This window comes from Manihot esculenta, chromosome 2, assembly GCF_001659605.2.
Source record: "Manihot esculenta cultivar AM560-2 chromosome 2, M.esculenta_v8, whole genome shotgun sequence".
NCBI lineage: Eukaryota > Viridiplantae > Streptophyta > Magnoliopsida > Malpighiales > Euphorbiaceae > Manihot > Manihot esculenta.
This window is the reverse complement of record NC_035162.2, coordinates 6,576,055-6,602,270: the sequence shown is the minus strand read 5'-3', so window position 1 is coordinate 6,602,270 and position 26,216 is coordinate 6,576,055. Positions and strand designations below refer to the sequence as shown.

The window sequence follows — 26,216 nt, the reverse complement described above, 5'->3', positions numbered from 1 at the left end:
CTTTTGCGTGTTCTGATGTGTGTGGTTTTCTGGACAGTAATAGAATATCAGTTGATGTGAGAATAATACGGTATAGTAGAGTTAGATGTTCAGAGATAAAGGTTCAGAGACGAGTGTTTTGTTAAAGGTTACCAGGAAAGAACTCGAGAGCAATAGCCGTGGATTATAGAAATCCAAGTAGAGAGAGAGTGATCTCTCATCTCTGAGGGTAGACCTTAAGTATAGAAATAAGGCAGAGCATAGGTGAAAAGTAAGAAAAAAAAAAGAAAGGTAAGTAAGAGAAAAGTAAGCAAAGAGAAGAGTATATGAGGGAGAAGAGAGCAGAGAATAAATAGAGAGTTCAGGTTAGTCTGGGATTAGGTGGCGATTGAGCTTTAATTCAGATTGGTCTGGATACGTGCGGCATGGAGTGTACACAAAAGTAGTCTGTTGGTATGGGACTACGGCATGTATAGATGCGAGCAGGAAGGACTCATGTTATGTGAGTGTCCTACTGCGGCCCTGATTGGCACAGTCCCAGCAGATGACTTCTAGTAGTGTAACTCAGCCTGTAGCTCTAGCCATGTTTTAGGACAGGGGTTGAGGCAAGAGAAGAGAGTTCTCCTTTTCTTTAGTCGGTTCTCGAGGGAAGATTCGTTAGCTTTAGCTTGGATCTTCATCCTGACTCAGTAGGAGGCTAACACATCGAACACGGTGATGTCCGATACGTTCACTTGCGGGTGTTCAGATGTGTAGATTTTAGTGGACCCTGATGTTTCTTTCCCTGTTGTTTTGAGAGCCATAAATAGAGGAGGGGTTGATAACTTCTGGCTTAGAGTGTTCTCTTTGGGTCAGAGGGCCCAAGAGTGTGATCCATCTATGGCAGAGTCAGTCTGTCGGTTCAGGTCAGAGTATGTTGAGAGTAGTAGATGCCGTCCAGCTGACCTTATGGTTCTAGGGGTGACTGATGATGTCAACCTAGGGCGGATTGGCTAGCTACTCGAGGTACTACCTACGTCTGCAAAGACAAGGTAGGACAGTTCAGAGTTCAGAGGCTCGGATGGGTCAGAGTTAGTCCTTAGAGGGGGACAGTTTAGCATACCCAGCAGTTTGATATCAACCCTACAGGCTCGTGCATTCGTTAGGGAAGTTAGTCAGGAGTTTTCTTGCTCTTGTTTGAGCGCATAGCCAGGTCAGGGAACCAGCCTCAGTATTCATAGACAGGAAAAAAGAAAGAGTGTTATATGTTATCCCAGACAAGTTAGCAGGTTTACCATTAGCAAACCCAGTGGAATTGCAAGTTAAGTGAAAAGCAGTTACAGACTGAAGAGCGATAGTAGAACTTGGTAGTAAAGGCTTCTATCCGACTTAGTACCACACACCCTGGAATGTTCCAGTATCGTTGTGAGAAATGAAGGATGAAACCTTGAGATTTTGTCACAACTGTGACTAGTTGCACAAAATCACTACCAAGGACAGGTGTTCCCGTGCAGAATGGATGATCTATAGGACCAGCTAGTAGAAGCCGGTTGTTTTCTATAATCGATCCGAGAGTTGGGAACTATCTGTCGAAAGTTAGAGAAAAGTCAGTTAACAGTTGCGTAGAGATGAGATTTTGATTGTCATGAAGAGTTTAAACCAGAGGTAAGGGGTAAAACTGCTCAGCGACTCTGAGTATACAAGACAGTATGTCCTAGGTGAGGCAGATGAGATGTTAGCTGCCCTCAGTCAGAAGTTGCTTTTCAAGTTATCCGACAGAAACAGATAGCTAGAGAGCTAGAGAGCTAGAGCGCTAGAGATAGTCCAGTGTAGTTAAAAAAGGGATCAAAAGAGAAGAAGCCAGTATAGTAAAGAAGAAGAAAAGCGGGCAAGGATCAGAGTGCGCAGCAAAATCGTAGAATAGTTTAGAGAAACAGAGAAGCATGCCCGTTATCTACGAAATGTTGTAGATTTTCAGAGAACATGGCATAGAGGTCAAGTTCTGTAAGCTGAGTGCAATTTTAGGGCATGTCTGTTTCATTGTGATGTGTCACAATATAACATCGAAAGTAAGTAGAGAGAGAGAACGTGATAGCCAAGTCATCTAGCATTTTCGTAGAGTTATTAAGCCGAGAAGCATCAAAGAGAAAGGAAGATCCGTAGTCAGAAGTACAGGTTAGTATAACCAGAGGAGTGCGAATAAGCTGAGAAAAGGCAAAGAAAAGAAAAGTTAGTAGTCATAGGAAAGAGTCAGGTCGATTGTGTACAAGCAAGAGTGGTAAACACTCAGTGTAGACATAGCCTAAGCAGTGAAGGGTCAGCAAAGTCAGACAGTATAGCCAACCCGGGAGTTTTACTCCAGGGGTATCTGTGTCTCTTCGTAGAGACCGATGGTAGGCTTTCTTCTTGTTTCCCTGTATGTTTATTGTTGTTGTTTTAACATTCGAGGACGAATGTTTTTAAAGGAGGGAAGAATGTAATACCCGGCTAGATTCAGACATCGGAATTCCTACCATCCGGGGGAGTTCGAGGATGTCAGAGGTCTCTGGAAGGGTAAGAGAAAGTTTTCTAAAATATGTGCAAGTGTTTTAAAGGTTTAGCGTAGAAAAGGATTGAGTTTTGAAGAGATATGGCCAAGGAGGCATTTTGCCATGTTCGGCCCCCTAAGGTTAAGTTCGGCCGCCTAAAGTGCCCAATGTTCGGCCCCCGAAGGTTATGTTCGGCCCCCGAAAGTTGCATAGTTTTGCATGCGATTCGGCAGCCGAACCTGAGGCGGTTGCTCATCTATAAGGGCACCGAGTGGCAGAAAAAGGAGGAGGTTTCTTCTCTCCTTCTGACCTAGGTGAGGTCTTGATCTCCTTAAAGTATTTTCATGGTTTTTCTTCAAATCTTTCACGGTTTTAATGAGTTTTACCCTTGTTTTGAAGAGTTGTGAGCTTTAAACAAGGTTTTGGAGTTTGAAGCTTTTGAAGCTTGGTTTCTCCATATCTTTGAGGTTGGATCATCTCAGCCTTTGTTCTTCAAGAGGTAAGTGTTGATCCATGGTTCTTATGATGTTTTTAGGAGTTTTGTAAAGGGAAAAGGGAGCTAGGCATGAGTTTGCATGAGATGTGCATAATAGGGTTTATGAATCCTTTATGTTTGATGTGTGTCTTGTGAGCTTGTTTGTTGGAGTTTAAAGTTATTTGAAGCTCCCTTAGGCTTGTTGAAGTGCCAGTGATGGTTCGGACCGTTACTGAGGGGTACCGGTTTCCGGGTCGTTACAACATTGTTCAAAAAGTCATCAAAACCCATAAACATACACATAACCTAAACATGCAGTCTAACCCTTAGATCTTGCATAAAACTTATTTAAAACATAATGAGAGTTCAAGATCGACCCTTACCTCTTGAAGATCGAGAGGAAAACGACCTTGACTCAAAGATGGGAGGATTAAGCTCCTTGAACCTCAAAGTACTCAAACGTGCTTAAAACTTGTAGATCTTCAAAACAAAGTTATAAACTTGTTAAAAACGTGAAAGATTGAAGGAAAATGCTCAAGATTGGTGAGGGGCGGCGAAGGTTTACCTTGGCTGACAACGGGGAAGAAAAGCTCGCCCGTGCGGACCAAAGAGACCCTTTTATAGTGGCTGGCCAGGCCACGTTCGGGGGCCGAATGTGCCTCCGCATGCATGCCATGTTCGGCGGCCGAACATGAGGTTCGGCGGCCGAACCTGGACTTCCCTCACTCATGCTTTCGGGGGCCTAACGTGCCTCCAAAACGCATGCATGTTCGGCGGCCGAACTTGACTTTCGGCGGCCGAACCTGGGTTTTCCTCCAAAGACTTTTCATGCAAAAACTCATTTAATTTCATACTTAAAACCATTGAAATACATGAAAACACTTCATAAAATCATAGTTTTACCCTTCTAGAGGTTTCCGACAACCGAGGTCCCACCGGACGGTCGGGATCCCGATACCGGAGTCTAGCCGGGTATTACAATAAATCATGCATATTTTTCAACCAAAGCATGCATACAAGTTCCTAGGGGCCTCAAACATGCATATACCCCATCTACAACACTTCAAACACACATCAAACATGCCACATTGTTCATCAAAGCATCAAAGACCCATAAGTTCAACATATACCCTAACATGCATTCTACCCCTTAAAACTTCATAAAACTTGTTTAAAACGCATAATAAGGGTGGATCCGAGCTTACCTCTTGAAGAAACGAGAGGGAAGACGATCCTAGCTTGGAGATGAAGAGATTGAGCTCCTTGAACCTCCAAGCACCCAAAACTTGCTCTTTGCTCACAAATCTTCAAAATAGAAGTTAAAACTCATGAAAAACATGAAAGATCTAGGGAAAACACTCAAGGTTGAGGGAGGAGCGGCGGAGACTCACCTTGGCCGACAATGGGAGAGAAAAAGCTCGCCCATGCGGACCAAAGGGACCCTTTTATATGTGGCTGGCCAGGCCACGTTCGGGGGCCGAATGTGCCTCCACAACTCATGCAAGTTCGGCGGCCGAACATAAGGTTCGGCGGCCGAACCTGGATTTCCCTCTCATGCTTTCGGGGGCCTAACGTGCCTCCTAATCACATGCATGTTCGGCGGCCGAACTCGTCTTTCGGCGGCCGAACCTGGGTTTTCCTCCAAAGATTTTTCATGCAAAAACTCATTAAATTTCGTACTTAAAAACATTAAAAACATGAAAACATTTTATAAAACATGCTTTTACCCTTCTAGAGGTTTCCGACATCCGAGATTCCACCGGACGGTAGGAATTCCGATACCGGAGTCTAGCCGGGTATTACAACCTTCGGCGGCCTACCGTGAAACCAAAACTCATGTATGTTCGGCGGCCGAACTTCACCTTCGGCGGCCGAACCTTGCATTTCTTCCTTGGCTCTTTTCTTTCAAAAACTCATTTCCTTTTACACTTAAAACATGAAAACTTACTAAAATTCTTTACAAAACCAGAACTCTTACCCTTCTAGCGGATTTCGACATCCGAGATTCCATCGGAAAGTAGAATGCCGATGCCGGACTCTAGCCGGGTATTATATTATCCAACTCTTTGTAAACCTTTGATAGGAGAATGATAAAATGAGTATATTTAAATATGTGGATCATAATCCAAATTTAAAAATATTAATTTGTATTTAATATAAATTATATTAAATATTTTATAATTAATATGTGTATTTTATTTGTAAAATTAAAATGCTTTGCTTATTCAATGTAAATTTCTAAAAATTAAATACGAAAATTGTCTTAATTTCCTTATACACTAAATTGAATATTTTTATGCATATATATATATACATGAAAATCTCAAACTATCTACTTTTGTATAATTTTATCCTTGACACTTTTTTTATAAAAATATTGTATACTAATGATATTTTTATAATTATATTTTTTATTTATATTTTTGTTAAAAATTAATGAAAAAATTTATTTTTAATATAAAAAATATTTAAATTAACAAAAAAATCCTAATTAAATAATATTTAAACCTAAATATATATATAAAGATATTTTTTTGTCTTGTGATTAAATCTAGAGCACCCAATCTAGGACATGCAATAGAAATACAAATAGGTGAAACAATTTTATTTAAAATTTTTATTTATTAATTTATAATTTTTTATGCTAAATTAATTTTTTACGTTAATTTTTAATGAGAATATAAATAAATTATATAATTATAAAAAAATTGTTAATATATAATATTTTTATAAAAAAATTAAGATACAATTGTAAAATAATTATACATTTCTCTTATAAAATTTCATAGATTACAATGAAAGCCAAAGGATATTTCATTTATTGAGGATATGTATTGGAATTGAATTGACCCATAGAAAAATATTTCTTTAATTTTAAAAAAATACTAACGTATATAATCAATGATGTTAATATTAAAAAATCCATAAATAAGTTTAAAAATAAGGGAAGTTTCTGAAATATTACAAAGGAATCATTCCAAACAATTTTAAATTATTTTAATATTTTTAGCAGAATTCTCTATCGTCAATGTTGTAGGGTTTTAAAATATTATATTTATTTTTATTTATGAAAGGGCAAAATGTTTTTTTTAACTTTGAAATTAATTTTTTTTATTATTGACAATAAATACTTTTTTCATACTTTATTTTATTTTATATGAGAAAAAAATTATAGCTTCTCGAAAAATAAAAAAGAATAACTGCCCTAGATATTATTCCCACTGAGCCTTTTCAGCAAACTTGTTTTCTTATTGGGCCTCCCTTGTAAACATTTATTAAACAAAATTAACAATAAAATGTTAAAAAACTTATAGTAATAAGAAAAAATAAAATATAATTAATTAAAATATCAAATGACCATTAAAAGAAAAAAAATCATACCAATCAATCAAAATCATTTAATAATGATGCAAAGATTATAAAAACTTGCAGAATCGAAAGCTAAGTAATTCCTTAATTAAAAAAAAAAAAAATCCCAATTGGTATTTTAAATTTTCACCGACCAAATAGTTTGAACAACAAAGCAATGCCATTCCCTCTAAAAATTGTGGGGCCAAAAATTCATACTTCCTTCTACTCTCCCTAAATTGATAAATTCCCAACATATATACCCATGAAATTCCGAATAATTACAGAATACTGCCACTTCCGTATTGAAATACCCATATCCGTATATTTCTACGTCCGCTAGATACCGCTGCCACTGAACTTCTTTTTATTGTCGCTCTAGATTCACGCCGTACGTGATACGCCTCTGTTGTCGGTGTTGAGATCTTGCAGCTTCTGCGCACTCTAAGCCACACACTCTACAGCTTCCTTTGAAGATTAATAAAAGGAGAGAAAGAAACCAAAGCTATAACAGCTCTGGTCTAGGGTTCTGAATTTTTTTGGATCTATACGCAAAGGAAGACGGAAAGGTTAACGGAAAGGTTAAGGAAATGCTTGATTTGTTATTCTTTTGGTTGCTGAATTGTCGAAAGTCGGTCGCCGACTTATGCTAGTTGGATTTTGGAAGGAGGAGGAGGCGGAGGAGTGTATGAGAGAATTGGTTGCTGTTTGGAATTTATTTGTGGTGTTGAAGGATTCGAGGAGGAGAATATGGTGGGATTGTGGGCTGTTCATAAGGAGCAGGGGTAGGTGGGGTAAATGTGGCTGATCCTCTCTTCGTAATTATTTTTGTTGCTTCTGGTATTGTTGAGGTTTATTATTGTTGTTATTGCTGGTTTGCTTTCTGAACTGGCTCAAGCAGATCGTTGTTTGGACAAACGCTTGTTAAGTTTGGCAGTTTTGATAGAGAGAACCAAAAGATAATGCAGCAAGATCACCGGAAGAAGGTGATGGATTATTCTTGTGTCAATTACATTGCTAAGGCTCATTAATCCTTTTTTTCCCTTCAGTTTCTTCTTTATCTAAGAGAAATTTCTGATTAGTTTTATGTCTTTTTGAGATTTGAGAAGTTATTACCTTTTTACATACAATTGAAGATGAAGCATAATAATAAGGAGATAAATATTCTTGAATGTTCATTAGCTAACCCTTTCAATATCTCAACGAAAAATTATTTATGAAAGAAAACTTTGCAATGCTTAGGCCACTATTCACTCCTAATGCCAAAAAAAAAAAAAAAAACTCAAAAGAGAAACAACCGGTTTGTTTGGTAGGTAGGTGGGATATCCTGGTAGGTTACTCTAAGAAATTGAAAATTGTGATATAAATAGATACGTTCCTTTGATGGGTGCTACTGTGCTAGGTTAGGTGGCTTAAGCTCGTAAATGCTTGGTGTTTCAAGATTTGATGGCTCTTAGTTAAGGATACTTAGAGCTCTTACTTAGTGACTTAGTTTGTCTAGTTAAAATTCATTTTTTATTTTCTGAGTACATGGTAAATATTTATGTTTGTTTTCCAGTCTTCTCGTATTTTACTGGTGCCATTTGCTTTATGAGCTTCCTATGTTTAATATGTTAAATTAATAGAATTAATATTTGTTTCATACATAACTCCAAGTGCACTACATGCACAGACACAGTCAGAACACTAAGTGCATGCTTATTTGTTAAAGGAGGTTTAGTATGAGCTTCCTGCAGTGTATTTATCAATTATAATGGTACTTCTTTATACTATCATCTAAGTCTAACTTGGAATTTTGTGCTTCAGAATTCAACAGAGATGGACTTTTTCTCTGAATATGGTGATGCCAATAGGTATAAAATTCTCGAAGTTATTGGCAAAGGCAGTTATGGCCTTGTTTGCTCAGCAATAGACACTCACACTGGTGAAAAAGTGGCAATAAAGAAAATACGTGATATTTTTGAACACATATCAGATGCTGCTCGTATTCTTCGTGAAATAAAGCTGCTTAGACTCCTAAGGCACCCTGATATTGTAGAAATTAAACATGTTATGCTTCCACCTTCAGGAAGGGACTTTAAAGATGTTTATGTTGTTTTTGAGTTGATGGAGTCAGATCTGCATCAAGTCATTAAAGCCAATAATGACTTGACGCGAGAGCACCATCAATTTTTTCTTTACCAGCTTCTTCGGGCGTTAAAGTATATCCACACAGGTATGATAGATCTCTTATTGCTTTACTTCTTCAATGCTTTTACATCTTATTTTTCAAAATCAAACTGTCTGCCAATTGGCCATTGCCATGGATGACATATATAGATATGGAAGGTTTCAAAACGATGCCTTGTCTTGCTCTGATCATTTTTAGATTGGTGATAAATTCATCTCTTGCATAAGTCATCCGTTTCTGTTGTACTGTTATATTATTTGAAATTTCTCTCTTTCCTGGAATTTTGGATGCTATTCTTTATTATATCTTCATTTATCTTTTTCATTCCTTTCTGCTGTTTCCTTTTTTATTCAAATTTGGACACAAATCTAATCCTTATCTTATTGCCTGCAGCAAATGTCTATCATCGAGATTTAAAACCTAAGAATATATTGGCAAATGCAAACTGTAAACTTAAAATTTGTGATTTTGGGCTAGCAAGAGTTGCTTTCAGTGATGCCCCCTCAACAATATTTTGGACGGTATGCCATTTTATACATTTAGACCTATTATAATTGCTATTCTTCATGCATAGACGATATCATATGTATCTCTATATACATAGGAATGGAGGAGCTAATGGTTTCAAATTTCATTTTTTATCACAGGACTATGTTGCAACACGATGGTACAGAGCTCCTGAACTTTGTGGATCATTTTTCTCCAAGGTTTGTCTTTGAACATATGTCTGGACAAATTTAAAATTGATTTAGTATTAAAATCTATGATTCGTAGAACAAATTTCCATAATTGTTGTTATTTAGGACTATGGCCCTGGAGTTGTTCTATAATTTTACTTTCTTGTCTATGAGATGAGAATTCTGTGAAGAAAGAAGTGGGTATGAGTGTATTTCACAGATAGCCATCCAGTGGTTAAATTCCCTTTTCAAGGAGTTTATGTTTTGTGGTTTAATTTTAGTTTTAACATTTAGAGAGCCAAATAGGTAAATTATAAACTTGTTTGTGAGCTAACATGATTTTCATATAGAAATAGGAATATAATTGGCTCCTAAAGCATCATCTGTCAAATGGCAGCCACCAATGTTATATTGGTCATACGAAGTTGTGGCTTGCCATGGTAAGTAAGCTTTTTCCTCCTAGTGATTTACTTAATTGTTTCTAATTCTATGTTTTTCTTGTCCTTTTCCCTATCTTGTTTTGTTTCCCTTCTCCATTATGTAGATGTCCAATTCTTAATATCACCTTGCATCGGAGACGGCATGATGTCCAATATATGACATCCTATCCAATTCTATCTTTTATGTTATTCATATTTCATAACCCATTTGCTACTTCACATCAAAGACATGCTTCACAGAAAAGAATCAATATATCTTTAAAATTTCAGTGTATCCAATGTCCATAATACTGAGAATTAGATAAATAATTACCACGGTGAGGAAGGAAAACAAGTTTTTAGGTTTTTCTGCAACTGTTTTGGGTTTTACCATATATAAGAGCAGGATGGAAGTTTTTTCTTTTTCTGTTAAAATTGTAAAGCACGATTTTGGTTGTCTTGCAAGGCTTTGCTCTCTTTCATAGCATTCATTTTACTGTTGTTTTAACCTAATGACATCTGGATACAGTATACACCAGCAATTGATATATGGAGTATAGGCTGCATCTTTGCTGAAGTACTAACAGGGAGACCACTCTTTCCTGGAAAAAATGTTGTTCATCAACTGGATTTGATGACGGATCTGCTTGGTACCCCATCATTAGATACAATATCACAGGTATGTCAAATTATTATTATTTTTATTATTTCTATTATGATTATTTGGTCATGTTTCTCAAGTCTTATTTCACACTTAGGCTACATTTGTTCATGGAAATTATTTTCTGCACTTTTCTGGTGTTTTTGGAACTTATGATAATTGGTTTAATGGAAAATGTTTTACTAGTTAACGATAAATTATGCCGTGTTCGAGGAAAATGACTTCCTCATTTAAAAGAGGAGAGCAATGTCTGGACTTTGAAAAACTTGTTGAAAGAGGGAAATCCATAAGGAAACTATCAAACTCCATGAAAACGTTCTTATTATAGTCTACCAATTACTGTTGTTCATCTTTGATAAGACACCAGATTTTATTTGTTTGAGTGTTCAATATCCTCTTTTGCATCTCACGATACTTTTATAACGATTCTTAACTAATATTGGGTTATTAAATTGAATTGAAGAATTCAGAAGTTGTGACAATTTTCATATATTTGAAGTCAACATCTTTGACCAATAACACTTGGCCATGTGTACAGTAGTGTTCATTGAAGTGGTATTGGAAATATTTGTCAATGTAATATATATGTGGAATTAAGCATAAAACTATCATGCAACTGTTTGTGAACTTCGTTAAGCCAAATTACTATTAAGATCATCTACCTGTGTATGAAAACTATCCTCGAGTAATCCTTTCATGTGGCAATGGAGGGGATTACTAGTCATTCAAGGCACCAAAGGTAATTGTTGGGTCAGTATCGTTGAAGAGGTTAAAATGTCATATATGGGGACTACAATTCAAACACCTTAGGATCCTTGTAGCCTTTGGTTTGGTTTGGCATTGGTAGCGGTTTTTATGCCCTAAAAATACCCAAGAAGATTGTAAATAAGTTGGTGGAAGGAGTGAGAAGGGAAAGGGAGAGATCTTAAATGATGTAGAGGGAAGTAATATCTAAAAATTTACAATTTCTGGATATTGATTCAGAATTGGTAGTAAACATAGGTACATGACGAAAAATGATTCATATAGGCGACCTCAACTAGTTTGGGATTAAGACTTTGTTGTTGTTGTAGTATTCTAAAATGCAAGCAAATGATGTCAACTGATTTTCATTTCCATTATTGTAAGTTGCAACCAAACAATTGCTAATAAGTTGGAAAATGATCCTCAAATTATTTTCCATATTTATTATTTTTAGTGAAACAAATGGACCTTAACTGGTGTCTGTGATTGCTCATTTTACCTCCATGCATATAGACTGAATAGCGAATACCCACGCCTAGGCATATCACCATGAACTTACATACCTGCATGCACATACAATGATACAAACACCAACGCCGATAGTTTATTGCACAGAACACAGTTGTAGAACCATGAAAAGGAAATTAAAAAAAAAATACAGATAACGTTAAGAGGTTGAAGCTTCAATGAATTACTTATATAGGTATGTAAAGTAACCCTAACCCATGTTATGTTCTTGTACCTTGTAATTAAAAGACTGAAACAACCTAAATAAATTATCCCCCTCAAATATGCGGGCCTATAATTTGTAAGAATATGTCATGGATCATAAATTTTATCCATTATCAACTTCATCCTTTCCAGGTTCGAAATGATAAGGCAAGGAGATATTTAACTACCATGAGGAAAAAGCCGCCCATGCCATTTGGTCAGAAATTCCCAAATGGTGATCCACTGGCGCTGCGTCTACTGGGAAGGCTACTTGCTTTTGATCCAAAAGATCGGCCAACGGCTGAAGAGGTTTGCTTTGTCCCCCCCCCCCCCCCCCCCCAATAAAAAAAATGGTCTTTTTCTTCCTTAACACACAACACCAAAGCTGATGACTTTAGGCGGTGGCATCTGGATGTTTTGCTTTACAGCGAGTAATTAGTCAAATTTTTTGGTCTGATGACTCTGATTCTTCACCAGGCACTAGCAGATCCTTATTTCAAGGGACTGGCAAAAGTTGAAAGGGAGCCATCCTGTCAACCAATAACAAAGATAGAGTTTGAGTTTGAGAGGCGAAAGGTCACAAAGGAAGACGTAAGAGAGCTAATTTTTCGCGAGATACTTGAATACCATCCTCAGTTGCTCAAGGACTACAAATGTGGAACTGAGAGGACTAACTTTCTTTATCCAAGGTTCCTTATCACTCTTCCTCTCTACATCTTTGGTGATAAGAAACCAAGGTTCTAAATTTCTTGGTTTCTCTAATAGTATCCATTTTACAGATGTAGTCAATATAGTTATCTCTTTGCTTCCACTGTAATTTTATATTTATTTTGTACACAGTGCTGTTGATCAGTTCAGAAGGCAGTTCACACATCTTGAGGAAAATAGTGGTAAAAGTGGGCCGGTAATTCCACTTGAAAGAAAGCACACATCGCTTCCCAGGTAAATAATATGGGATTTTCTTCTGTAGCTAAATTATTTGTTTACTTGAAACGAGGAGGGTGTTCAATGGTTGATTTGGATCAAATTTGGATCTAACAATATATCTTATTCATTGGTTAACCATTCAAACCATTTAATAGTCCCACACTCCCGTCAACTATTAAAATAAATTTTACTAGTTATGAAATACAATGAAAAGACATTCATTCAGGTCTTAACTGTAAATTTGCTAAAATAATAAAAATATAACTAAAAAATATAAATTAGGAAGTATCATAAAAAATAAATAAAATAATTAAATTTAGATATTACATTTCAAATAATAAGAAGTAAAAAACATCTGATTAATTTTATAAATTATACACTTCTAAATCTTGCAAACTCAAAAAAAAAAGTTAACTTCAAAAATAAAAATTATAACTTTAATTTTAATTTTTCAGAATTTTAAAAAATTAAAATAAAAAAGTTTAAGTAATTTCTGCATGTTATTTTAACTTTTTCAGAAATGTGACTAATTTTAATTTTGTAGAAATTAAAAAATAATATAAAAAAGAAAATAAATTTTACATATTATTTTAACTCTTCTTTTCCAGAAATGTGACTAATTTTAATTTTGCATGAATTAAAAAATTAAAAAAAATTCTACATATCATTTTAACTTTTTTCAAAAACATGACTAATTTTAAGTTTGCAGAAATTAAAAAAAAAAAAAAATTTCCTTGCATTATTTTAACCCTTTGTTTTAGAAATGTGGCTAATTTTAATTTTGCAGAAATTAAAAAATTATTACTCCTAAAATAATTGCAGAAAGATAAAAAAAATGTCTGCATAATATATGCAAAATATATTACAGGTGCAAAAATTATGGCTAATTGTAATCTTTCAGAAATTAAAAAAATAAAAATAATAAAAAAAATTGTGCTGAGAGATTACATTACTAATAATAATAGAAATACAAAAAAAATCTAATTAATATTATATCCAAACCAACACAAAACTAAAGAAGATAAGATTAAATTAGGATTAGAATATATAATCGGATATAAAATGGTTATTTGTTAGTTAACCAACAAAAGACTATACAAATTAGATAAATTATCTAAACCAATCCAACATAACTATTTAACCAAGTTTGTTAGTTGGATTGGATTTGTTGGATTTAATGGATTGATCCAATCTACGAACACCCCTACTTTGAAAGTTGAAACTGTTCTCATCCTCTTCTTATTATTTGCTACTAGTTGTTATGTTATGTTGCTTAACTAGTTTCTTGCTGTTTATGTTATATGACAAGTAAAATTAGACAATGATATTATGATGTTAACAGACTTAACAGCTAGTGTCTGTAGTAGTTATAGTCAGTTGTTGTATGCTATTGTTTTCATCTAAACTTCAGAAATTTCTGAAAATTGGAAGCAATAATAGTGTGGGACATGCTTGAAACAATGAAAAGTTTGCTGTTTGTGCCTAGGTTTTAGATAATGACTGTTCCATCCCTAACAAAAAAATTGCCATCCTGTGTAAAGTTCCCTCTAATTCAGCCATATCATTCATATTGATCATACACATTGGTTACGTTTATTTTAGATGCTGTCCTGCTGAGAATACAAGACTACCATATTTTATTTCAATGAATTAGGCAGTGGTGAAACTATAGGAGTCAAGATGATTTTAGTTTTCTTCAAAAAATTTACTAATGTAATTTACTTTTGACCGGAAACTTTATTATAAACTGGTAATATCTTGACTTCTTAACAGGTTTTTAAGATGTTGCTTTAAAATCACCCTTGACCTCTAACTGCCTAGCTAGCTTGTGCATTGTGTTTGGCCTTTGTTTCCTTTGAATATCCTTGCTGATTGCAATTTACACTATATCCTTTCATGCCGTTTGCAGGTCCACAATTATACATTCAAATACAGTTCCTTCCAGAGAACAGAGCATTGCTTCCTTGAGAGTTCGACCTGCAGAGACAACATACAACAAAACTTCCCGTTATTCTGAGGGAGCTCATGTAAATATATCAACCCTGCCTGCGCCACAAAGAATTCCACAAGGTACTGTCGGTACCTGTTGCTACCTCATTTTGGGGTTAAATATTATTTCAACAGTAAATAATAATTTACTGGAACAGCTAAACCAGGAAAAGCTGTGGGACCAATTGTTCCATATGAGAGTGGAAATATCATGAAAGATGCCTATGACCCTAGGACATTTGTGAGAGGCTCATTCCTTCCTGCTCAGACTATCCCTCCAGCATACGGTTACCGCAAAACTAGCACTGGGAAGCAAGAGTAATCTGCCGCGGAGAACCTGCATTCTTCAGAAAAGCAAGTCCAGCAGTGTGGCATAGCTACCAAATATGCGCCAGATATGGCTGTCAACATCGACTCCAACCCTTTCTTTCTGAACCGGGCAGGAGTGAATAAGGTGGAATAAGCTGATGACCGAATTAAAATCAATACAAACTCGTTGCACGCCAAGGCCCAGTACGATGGGATCAGCACTGCTTCTCACGGAAAAGATGGTAGGTTCAGTATGGTACGACGAGGATGTACTAAAGCAGTGAAAGGTCTTGTGCTGAATGGACGGATCTATGTACAGTAAGCATGGAGCGATGGAGAGCCTGTTAGGCACTAGGTCTGATCATGAGAACTATGTATTAGATTGAGCTGTAAAAAAGACCTCAAGTGTATTGCGGTAAAATTCCATGTGAGGACATCATTATAAGATAAATTCACGAAGAAAGCAAGCGTTGCTTCTCTTTCCTCATCGCTGTATCAATGCAATTGTGGATCCTTCTAGTTACTATCTTGGGGAGATCGCTCAATATGGTTGCTTTACGCCCTTTCTGTTTCCTGCCTTGCTCCGATGTCTAATGAGATGGAACCGGTCGCTTCTTACATTGCCCAGACTGTATTTGTGGGAATATGGAATCTAGTGAGAGAAGAGAGAGGGAACAGAAAATAAAGATCTCAGGTCCTTTAAATTTTCAGTGCTGGAATATGGTTTTTCCCTTTTTTTTTTCCTTCAAAAAAGATGTTGAACATTTCCAATGGATGTTGAATTTGAGTGAGCTAGGGTTGCTCAATCAAACGATACAGAGAGGTTTACTGGTGGCCATCTTGTGCATCTCTATCGATTTTGTTATTTGCATAGACAGTGAAATTATAACATTAACAAAATCAATATTTAGATGGATTTAAGTTATAAATAGTCTTCATAGACAAATCGAATCACGATGGATGAAATCTAAATGCTTATTTTCCGATGTTTCTCATGCAAACTACCAACAAACTTGAAAGTTTTACGACATCTTCAGCATTATGGGTAACATAGGCAGTTATCAACGAGGACAATTTCAGTGGATGAAAGAGAAATTGTGAGAGACTCCCCAGGAAAAATTATCACTACTTATAAGTTATAATTATAAAGGTTTCAAGATTAGGGATTGATTTGCAACAATTTATAGAAAAAAATTTTTATGAAGAAAGTTATTTCATTAAAGAGCACAAAAACTAAGTAGAAAACCATTACAGCTTCTCTCTCAAGGCCAAATACAAACATCCGCAGCCAAAATTACAAGGAGTTATAGAGCTAAACATATGGGGAACGAAACCAGAAGATCCGGGCAGAAGAACACATGCGCGTTGCGTTGCACTATCATCGCCAATAGAAGCCACCACCGGCTACCAAAGGGACTTTTGGACGCACAACTTCACCTAAATCCAACAAGCAGAGTTCCATGGAGACAAAACAACTGTAACAGAAAATGTGCAAGTTACGGGATAGCAATCAACTACAAAAAAGGAAAGCAAGTAGCCAAGTAATTGTCGGAGAATCCAAGAAAGGCAAGGTAGAATTTAGACATCTCAATCTCATAATAGCCATAGGAATTATATCAACAACACTTTCACATCTTCTAAAATACCAGCCTGCTTGGATTATCCGTGGAGAAGACTTCTGAAGCTTCAGATAAAGCAAGATCTAACCATGAAATCCCTCATCCTAAGGCACAAGATTTCCAACCCCTACACACACCATAACAAACGGAGGAAACAATTCTCACAGACAAGAGAGACGACGCTCTCCCTCGACACGGGTAAGGGCGTGTTTCAATTTTTTAGCAAAAAAATTAAAAAATTGAGAAAAAAATGCATAACTTTTTTGGCATGGAAAGAAACTATATCTAAAAAAAGATATATAAAATAAAATAATTGATTACGAAAGAAATAATTGAGGATAATTAAATTAACCAATATTGTACTTGAAAAAAGTACGGATAATACATAGAAAAACAAAAAATGAGAGATTGGATTTGGATCCGAGAATTTGTGCGTGATAAAAGAAAAATGAAGCAGGTGACGTGTTGTGGGTGAAAGAAACAACTAATTAGGTGTCTCTGATATCTGATCACATTGATCCCCGGTAATCCGGCACCCCCACTCCCTCCCCATCACCTATTCCTCTTTCGGTTTCCCTCCTGGAAACACCACCACTCTCTGCACCTACCACTCCTCTTCTCCCTTTATTATTATTATTTTTAAATTTTTATAAACAAAAGTTAATTCCTCACAATTTAATTTTAAATTATGCAAAAACTATCATACTTAAATATTTAATTTGATAGTTTTTCTTATTGATTTATGGATTTTTATAAGTCGTAAACTCTAATTTACATAAATTTATAGTTCTAAATAAATAAAAAAATTTATAAAAATGTTCAAATTAATAAATTAAATCAAATTTAATTAATTTTTTTTACTTTGACTTGATTGAATTCAGTCATCATTTAATTTAATTCAAATTATAGTTAATTTAATTTAATTCAATTTAGAATTAAAACGATTCATTTCACAATCTTATAAAAAAAAAGCTAAGGTTTTATTATCATTGCTGATATTAGTGAATTAGAAAACTCAAATTTGAAATCACTTCGTATGATTTTTTTGCTCAAGTTATATTATTTTTAATTTGAAATTAATAATGTATTTATTAACTCTAATATATATTTATTTAAATGCTAAAATTAAATAAACTTTATTATTTTAATTAGATTAATTATATTATTTTAATATTATAATTACGATTGAAAAAAAATCTCCATCAAGGCGAATATTGTTTAAGACAAAATCAATTTGCTATACAATAATATTAAAAAGAAAAAGAAAAATATTTTGTGGGGCTCTAGGTGGGTCCCGTCAAAAAGGTACACGTGGCACCCATGCCATTGCTAGTGATATGGATCATAGGGGGGAGAGAGAGAGAGGCAGGCACATGGGTGGTGTTAGGTTCAAGAAAATCATGTGATCACATGTGCTTCCTCTTCCCTTTGTTTTGCTTAGTGGACCCACGTCACACCCCATCTCACAGCCACAGGTGATCCCAGCCACTCGCCTCCTGTCGGCGCGTGGTCTTATGAATCCACTCTGACTCTCCCACGCACACCTCCACCATCGCACCATGCACTGGACTGGACCCTTTCGCAACCTTTTGCTCGTTTAAATGCTCCCCTCTACATTTCACATGTCGCCACTAATCGTCCTCACATCCACCACGCGCCTCTGAAACCAGTGATCTTCACCTCCACACTCCAATCCAAAACAAGGACTTGGGAAGCCAAATAAAGGTGGGCCCAGCTTCGTTGGCATTGACATTTCTGAAACTCAACAATAATTCAACAACCTCAGCTCATTCTCAGCACTCAGCAATAACCTTCTCCTCCTCCTCCTTCTTCTGAAGGCTTCTACTGTGTATCCATGGATAATACTCTAAACCAAGAAGACGTACCCGCATTTCACAAAAAACAAAGGAAAGCCCACAAAAAATCAGAGGATAAAAACGCAGTGCATGAATCTTTAGTTAGTTTCCGACGAGGCAGGAGACCGGAGACTCACCGTAGAACAAGAAGGAACAGAAGAGAAATGAAGATTCAAGAAAAGGATCATGGAGTGATGAGTGGAAACAGTCAAGATGACGATGAAGAGAAAGAAGAAGTAGAGAGAAAGATTGTGGCATTGCAGAGGATAGTTCCCGGAGGAGAGTCGCTCGAAGTTGACAAGTTATTTGAAGAGACTGCTGGTTATATATTGGCTCTGCAGTGTCAAATTAAAGCCATGAGGACTTTCGCAAGCTTTCTTGAAGGGATGGAGAAGGAGAAGAGCAAGTTCGGAGGTTAATTTTAAGGATCCTATCAACACTTGTGGGTTTAATTCCCCTATTTTTCTCTCCTTTTTTTTTTTAATATTTTAACATATTGCGAGTTTTTTCCTCTTAATTTTCTATTTTTTAAATTAAGTTTTTTTTTCTTCCAACACTTGTGGGTTTTTTTTTTGTTAATATATTTGTCTTTTGAAATTCTTGTTGGCAATCAGAAATGAATGGGAATGTTGAAATATGGTTTTAGTTTAGGAATTTTAGTTACTAAATTTGTAAGAATTAGAAAATGTTAGAATGGTAAAAATTGCATTCCACTGTTGGTCTGTGTTAACTGTCGTCTCTTGTGCTTCGTCTTCCTTTCTTCACTGGCTGTTAAGAGTTGGTACAATTTTTTTCATTGGTTTATTTTTATGAATAGTGATTATCATTATCATCCCATCATTTGAAAAAAAAAAAAAACTGAAAAGGCAAATATTTATTACCAGATCAAAAGGGTTAACAGGTTCAATGATGAGTTAATTGTCTCTCAGGTTAATTGTTGAGATCAATGGTTTGCATCTGAGGATCCGACGACTTAGGTGCTGTTTGACAATATTACTTAGTTTTTTTTCGAAAATGTTTGAGAATATTGCATATTGCAACAGCTTTTAACTTTTTATAGCACTCAGCTAAAAGTTAATGAGTAATTAACTTTTTTATAAATCATTAATTGATCATTTTCAATACACATTTTGATATTATTAGAATACTAAATACTGTATACTTCGAGACTTAGCCTGGTGGAAAATACATTCTTAATCTTAAGAGGTCTAAGGTTCGACTCCCCCAATCTCCTATTTCAAAAAAACATAAGAATACTAAACACTGTTAGCAGAGATGGTCTCGGAAAGGAACCGAGTGGTCATATTCGTCGGTTCTTAAAAGAGAAAGGCTTAATATAAGGAACCGAGTGGTATAGAATAATATACACGTGGGATTTAGAGTCGGGCCTCGTTTTATTCTAATGACTCAACAGTCCAAATATTTAACCCGTATCAGGCCCAGATCGAACCAGGCTCGGCATTGAAATGATAATAGCATTCTTGAGTAAATTCGTTGCAGGCTGCATACCAAATATAGCCCAAAGCAAAACTTTCCAACGAAAGGAGGCAGGTGCTGCGCAAATGCGTTAATCACAGGTGGATCCCACAACTTTAAGACACGTGCTCCTCACAGACGCCAAATTGCCTCTCACTGGACTTGAACCGTTCTCGGCCTTCCATCTTGATGAAAAAGAAAACCCTATTCCATATCGAATCGGATTCAGCATTTCCACTTCAAAAAGAAAGGTTGAGGCTTTTTTGTCCCTTCCCCATTCTCACTTTCCTGGAAAATCTCCTCGAATTTTTTCTCTACAATCTGAACAACGGTCTTTAAGGTTTGTTTGGTTGCTGAGGCACATCATATATGAATCTTTGATTTGATTTTCTTACTATCTGATTATTATTAATAGTCTTTTTTATTTTATTCTCTTTTTTAAGTTGGACTATTTATGGCGGATGACGAGTCGATCGCTAACGGCGTAGCAGCAGAGAATGACGATCAGCCGGATGAGAGCTTCTACGATGCTGATGAACGCGAGAACGAGGCCATGCTAAAGAAGAAGATCGACAATTTAGAGAAGGAGAAGTCGTCCCTAGATAACGAAAACGGAGAAATAAAAGATCAGATGCGGCAATTAACGGCGGAGATCGATTCACTGAAATCCGGAGAGTCAGCGCTGAAACAGAGGCTGGAAGCGCTGGGGAAAGAGATGGAACAGTCGGAGGAGAGCAAGAGAGCGTTGGAATCCATTGCTAACAGAGCTGTGCAGCTCGAGACGGAGGTCTCTAGGCTCCAACATGACTTGATCACATCAATGAGCGATAGTGAGGAAGCGAATGCTGCAATTTATGAGCTGAAGAGGGCATTGGGAGAAAAGGATGTGAAGCTTGATGAGTTGAAGAATGAGATAGTGGAGACAGAACAGATCGTAAGGGAATTGGAGAGAAAGATTGGAGTTTTGGAAGTGAAAGAAAGCGAGGAAAGGAGTAAGTGGGTGAGGATTGAAGAGGAGATGAAAGAGAAATTATCTGAAAATGAGAGAGAGATTTTTCAGTATAGGAATAGATTCCTGGAATTGGAGAGTGAGGTGGCAAAGAAGGAGGGATTGGAGAATAGAATGAAAGCGTCCCAGGAGAAGTTGAGAGACATGGAAGCAAAGACGGCAGAGTTACTGAAGGAGGCTGAGAAAGCAGAAAAGGTGGTTGGTGGATTTAAGGAGAGGACTGTAGAGGCTATTAATGGCATTCAAGTTGAGAGCACTGATCAGGTGTCTAAGGGGCTGAAGATGCAATGGCCGTTGCTGGCTGTAGGATCAACAGGTGCTATCGCTGCCGCAGCTGCTGTGGTTTATGTTTGCTATGCTAATGTTAAGCGGACATAATTCAAGAGGTTAGGGTTTGTTGAATTCCCAAGTTTTTTTTTTTTTTAAAAAAGGAACGTATTTCAAAATTTTGTTAGGTGGAATGTCGTTTTACTTGGCCTTGTTTTTGAGCTTATTAAGGATCGTGGTTTACACTAATTTGTGGTGTGTTTTTGAAGTTTAAATGTTGACTTAATTGTTTTATTTGAAGTACTAAATTATTCAATATACTTATAGAGGAATTACTTGATATGGATTTAGTGCAGCTGTTGTAACCGCTGACATTATCTGTCAGTAGTGTATCTCATTGAATATTTGTATGTTTGTCCATTTGCATTATGAACTTAGTTAAGATGTGCTACTCAATTTTCCCCCAGTTCTCACTATTTCTTTTCACTTTGAGTAATCCACAAAATATAAAAACATTGCTTAGTTGATGTTGTTTCCTTGTTTTTAAATTTTAGATTTGCGTGATGAGCCTCGCTTCACCATACTATCATTTTTGTTTTTGTCTTGTTGTCGTGTGCTGTGAGTCATGTTTGCTTCTTCTATTGTTTTGCCATGTCTGTCCATAATTTAACTTGTTTTCTGGTTGATCGGTTAGAATACATTTTAATTATGATATCTTTGTTTGGTTTTGAAATTCTCAAAGAGAAAACGAACTTTGCCGCCATATTTGGTAGCCATATGCTGGAAAATGATAGCATGTTAGGTGTGAAGGAACTCTGTTTTCAGATGAGTGGTGTGCATGTAATCCGTATTGACTAGCTATACGTTTGGCTTCATGCCCGTTCTCAAGGATGTATTTGGATGAATTATGCTTAATTGTCGTACCAAAATTAACTTCAAATTTACTGGATAATGGTTCTTTGGTTTTGATATTGCACAATTGTCCCTTTACCCCCCCACGCCCTTTATTATGCTCCCTCTTTTATTTTTTTTTTTCCTGCATTTTCTTCTTAATCTTCGTTGTGGTTTGAATTTCCATTTCTCCAGGACATTTGGATGTGCTTTCTATCATGATTACCACTTAGGCTACTAAAACAGATACACAGGGTGGACCAGTAAATAATATCTTCCATTAGCAAGCACTAAACAAAATGATGTGTGGGGCTCATGATTGCTGAAGCTGGACTTACTCATTTGCATTATCCTGTAATGGCTGTTGTTTTTATTCAGAACCCCTTGCAATCCATAGATCATCAAAACTTCTGTGATGGCCATGACAACATAGTAGCCAGAGAGCTCAGTTATCCAGTGAGGACTCCTGAAGGTGATCGCCATTTCGTGGGATCTTGCAATAGCTTGATTGCTGCAGTTTTCTACTCTTAACCCACCAAACCTTTGCACCCAACCTATCTGTTGGAGACGGATGATATTAGTAAACTCCATTTCATAACCTCCCTGTTTTTTGTTTGCTGCTTGTTAGTGTGGAGTTTCATTGTTCTCTCTCTCTTTCTTTTATATAGCTATTATGTGCACCTATTTATTTATAGCATTAATAGTAACTTGATTCAGGAATCAATTCAAATGGAAAATACTACATGGTGCCATATCTCTATCAGGCCTTAACCTGCAACCCCAATCCACCAATGATGAAAAATTTCAGTACGACTACAAGGTACAAATCCAATGGCAGTAATGCAGAATGCTCTATTTTACATCATCAATGTGGCAATTCTTCAATGAGATGAACAAAAATAACCAGAACAGCAGTTTTAATAGATGAGTCCAAAGATCATGATCAAAGTATGAGTCACATAGGCATATGAATCAAATGTCCATTCAATGGAAGCAGTGTTCCACAATTCCTTCCTATCAGTTTCCAGCATTTAGCTACGGTATGTCTGGCAAAGATAGCTTTGGAGACTTTAGAAACCAATCATAAAAGATTTGATAAATATCATAGTGCCATAAAAATAAGCAGTTCATATGAACAACAATAAATTCTTTCAACGATATAATGATAAGCACACAGGGACAAACATACCCACACCACAAAAAAGCAACAAGATCATGTTCCTTCCAATTGAATTAATAGTGTTGTCAAAATATACGAACGAAAGTATTGTGGATTTCGGCCATCGAAGTCTTTAACCACAGCACACACGCCATATAAATAACAAACTTGAGAGGCCTAACAAGTTTTAACACTCATTTCAAAAACTCTCAAGCAATTCTTCTTGGCAGTTTTTCTTCTTTAACACTGTTATACAGAAATACTAGAAACGATAAATTATGATCTGCAAGCTTCATAGCTTAGTAGAAGTCTGAAGTCAATGATATCTGCATCACAGAAAGGAAGAAAACAAATGTTAGCATTTTTGGCTGCATAAGTTCGGAAGCCCTCAAAAAGAAAACAATATTAGTTATTTCTTTCACATTTACTTCTATGGTGTAATGCAAAGATAGAAGCAGCAAGATAGCTTTGTTCCTTTTTGGCGTAATGCAATTTTAAAAAGTGGAAACAGTTTACTTGAAAATGAAGTAGAAGCTTGAAGAGTGAAAGAGTGAAAGAGTGAAAGAGTAAAAGAGTGAAAGATTACTCTTGGCTTTTTCGCTTGACAGAATTTTCACATGATTAATTTCTCACTCCATTGATTAGCTCATAAGATCCCTATCGATTAATGTCTCATCCCTTCCCAGATTAAACCCAAAAAAAAGGAAAAATAAGAATAAGCCAGACAGAAATGAAATGAACTTATTTAGAAGTAGGCTCACCTTGAGTCACCTGTTTGATCGCCGGAGAACTTCAAAAAGGCCACAGCAACTCCTCCAATACGTACGTTGCACGCTGCGCTGACCAAGAGATATAACATGCTGCCAACGAATTCATAACAGAATTAGTAACATCTTATCAGCGAAAAATTCTAAGGCCTAAACTGTGGTGTGAAAAAAAGAAAAGAAAAGAGAAAGAACAGGATAGATTAATCTCAATCATTGGATCTCAGAGAATATACTGACAGGATTTCCTATGCTCTCTAGGAAACCATCACTGCTTCCAACAGTAGTAGCATCGTTTGATGGCTTCAATAGATCATCAATATTTTCCCCAGTTTTTTTATCAACAAAGCCAGAGGGCTCCCCATTGTCCTCCAAAGCTGCCACTTTTGCTTCCTCAACTTCCTTAGATTCCACATCTCTTAAAGCTGGAGGAACCCCACCATTATTTTTCTCCTGGATTCCTTCTGACACCACGACTGTTGCAACTGCAGACAAATCAAGCTTATCATCAGAAGATGGCAGCTTTACTTCCTCAGAAGATGTTTTCTCATTGGCCTCGTTCTCAGATGGGAAGATTTTCACTTCAATCTCTGTTTGATCCTCTGCAGTCACATCAGGCTCCTGTGATGTCTCGGTTGATACTTCTATAGTCGGAGACAGTTCCTGTGGCAAAGGCACAATAGGCTCAGCTGACTCAACTATGATGTCAGTAACATCTTTCTCCACCTCTTCCTCCAATGTTCCCAAATCCTTTGCCAAAAGATTGTGATCTTCAGTTTCCGCTTCTTCCTCTGGACTGTTGCTACTATCAGAGTTCAACAAAGCATGAGTTCCTCTGGAAGACTCAGAATTCCCATCAACATCAAATTCTCTCACAGACTCAACTTCAGGTTTGAGTTCCTCAAAATCTTTGATAACTCCTGTGTTGTCTCCTTCATCTGTTCCCACTTTCTGGGCCACCTCAATTTTCCCATTTGGGAACCCCTCCATTATCGCTTATGCTTGATGAGCAGAAACACGGATTGAGAAGAACACAACAAAAAAGAAAAAGGAGTTCCTCTTTTCTGCTCTCGGAAATATCTTGGCACACAGCAATTATGAGATATAGCACGACCTTTACTTGCTCTGTTTATCCAAATGGATCAAGAAATCCTATGCCAGTTTGCTTAAGAAGGAAGGATACGGGGATGGAACCAAATCAAGAGATGACAAATGAGTAAAAACCCATCAAAGGAAAGCAAGAAAGAATTATCTAAACCACAGAAAAATTGGATGGGCAAATGGCAAGCGAATTGAAAAAGCTAGAAGTTGAAAGGTAGGTGGAGAAGACTGGGAGATATTGTGTTGGTACTTGGTTAAAATAATGAACAGATATGATATTGTGTTGGGATGTGGAAGCAATGACTTCAAGGGAGAGAGAGCTGAATGGTGGTTGTCTCTTGAGGATTTTGGAATTGGATCACAGAGAAGCTGAGAAGCATGGAATGGTAGGTATGGGAGATTTTTCAATATTTTCTATGCACATTTGCCATCAAGATTCATTCCTAATATTTTTTTTTAAAATAGTAAAAATTTTAATTTTAAAAAACACACTTCAACGTTTTTAAAATTTTAAAAATTCTAATAATTAGTTAATCAATTAATTTTATCTATTAAATGCGAAGAAAAAATTTTAAATACTAATTAATTTATATTTTTATAAAATTAAAAAATTAATTAATTAATTTTTTCATATTATAAAAATTAAATAGTATAAAATTTAATGTTTAAAATTTTAAAAAAAATATTTATTAAATTATTTAATATTTTATAAATATTTTAATATATTTTTTAAAATAAAAAATTAAATTATCTTTTAAAATATATATAATTCGGTAGATGAGAAAACACTGCTCCAAAAATATTACTATAAGTATTATTACTTCATCATATCCTTTTCTGTCCGTGCAGTGAATCAAAATAGCTAAAAAAATATGTTTTTTCCCCTCAATGATAAATGCAACCAATGGCAGACTTAGAATTAAACATTAAGAAAAAATTAATTTAAATCTACATTATGATTGTTGAAAATTATGCTTTTTTTTTTAATTTTAGATATATTGAAATAATACATTGGACATGCCTTAATATAAATTTTCTGAAGTTTAATCTGCATGCTAATAAAGTATTTTCATATTTATTGTTATAAATTATATTTCATGTCTAAAGTAATTTACTATAATAATACTACATTATAGAAATAATAATATAAAATTACCT

At 35.8% G+C, this 26,216-nt stretch overlaps 4 protein-coding genes and 1 long non-coding RNA gene across 6 annotated transcripts; 3 read left to right on the top strand and 2 right to left on the bottom strand.

Annotated features, from left to right (window-relative positions):
* Positions 1–6,692: 6,692 nt before the first annotated feature.
* Positions 6,693–15,754, top strand: LOC110608710 (mitogen-activated protein kinase 10). 2 transcript variants are annotated; one of them, XM_021747989.2, is made up of 10 exons: positions 6,693–7,295; positions 8,116–8,524; positions 8,873–9,000; positions 9,127–9,186; positions 10,105–10,254; positions 11,845–12,000; positions 12,169–12,380; positions 12,532–12,633; positions 14,528–14,697; positions 14,766–15,754. In XM_021747989.2, the coding sequence occupies exons 1-10, from the start codon at positions 7,272–7,274 to the stop codon at positions 14,927–14,929; spliced, it is 1,575 nt and encodes a 524-aa protein (XP_021603681.1). In that variant the 5' UTR covers positions 6,693–7,271; the 3' UTR covers positions 14,930–15,754. The 2 variants fall into 2 exon arrangements, with proteins under 2 accessions (XP_021603681.1, XP_021603682.1); XM_021747990.2 differs by having other exon boundaries at positions 6,695–7,295; positions 14,528–14,688.
* Positions 15,755–16,171: 417 nt separating this feature from the next.
* LOC110608711 lies at positions 16,172–17,105 on the bottom strand. Its single transcript, XR_002486928.2, has 2 exons — positions 16,563–17,105; positions 16,172–16,391 (listed from the first exon to the last, which is right to left on the bottom strand). It is a non-coding gene; the product is annotated as an uncharacterized LOC110608711 (long non-coding RNA).
* Positions 17,106–17,793: 688 nt separating this feature from the next.
* LOC110609748 (transcription factor PAR1) lies at positions 17,794–19,041 on the top strand. The gene has a single exon (XM_021749528.2). It carries the CDS (start codon positions 18,391–18,393, stop codon positions 18,808–18,810), a length of 420 nt encoding a protein of 139 aa, XP_021605220.1. The 5' UTR covers positions 17,794–18,390; the 3' UTR covers positions 18,811–19,041.
* Positions 19,042–19,996: 955 nt separating this feature from the next.
* Positions 19,997–22,758, top strand: LOC110608719 (peroxisomal and mitochondrial division factor 2). Its single transcript, XM_021747998.2, has 3 exons — positions 19,997–20,207; positions 20,311–21,262; positions 22,230–22,758. Exon 2 carries the CDS (start codon positions 20,322–20,324, stop codon positions 21,252–21,254), a length of 933 nt encoding a protein of 310 aa, XP_021603690.1. The 5' UTR covers positions 19,997–20,207; positions 20,311–20,321; the 3' UTR covers positions 21,255–21,262; positions 22,230–22,758.
* A 480-nt stretch (positions 22,759–23,238) lies between these two features.
* Positions 23,239–25,411, bottom strand: LOC110608720. The gene is made up of 3 exons (XM_021748000.2): positions 24,198–25,411; positions 23,955–24,053; positions 23,239–23,519 (listed from the first exon to the last, which is right to left on the bottom strand). The coding sequence occupies exons 1-2, from the start codon at positions 24,945–24,947 to the stop codon at positions 23,961–23,963; spliced, it is 843 nt and encodes a 280-aa protein (XP_021603692.1). The 5' UTR covers positions 24,948–25,411; the 3' UTR covers positions 23,239–23,519; positions 23,955–23,960.
* Positions 25,412–26,216: the final 805 nt, after the last annotated feature.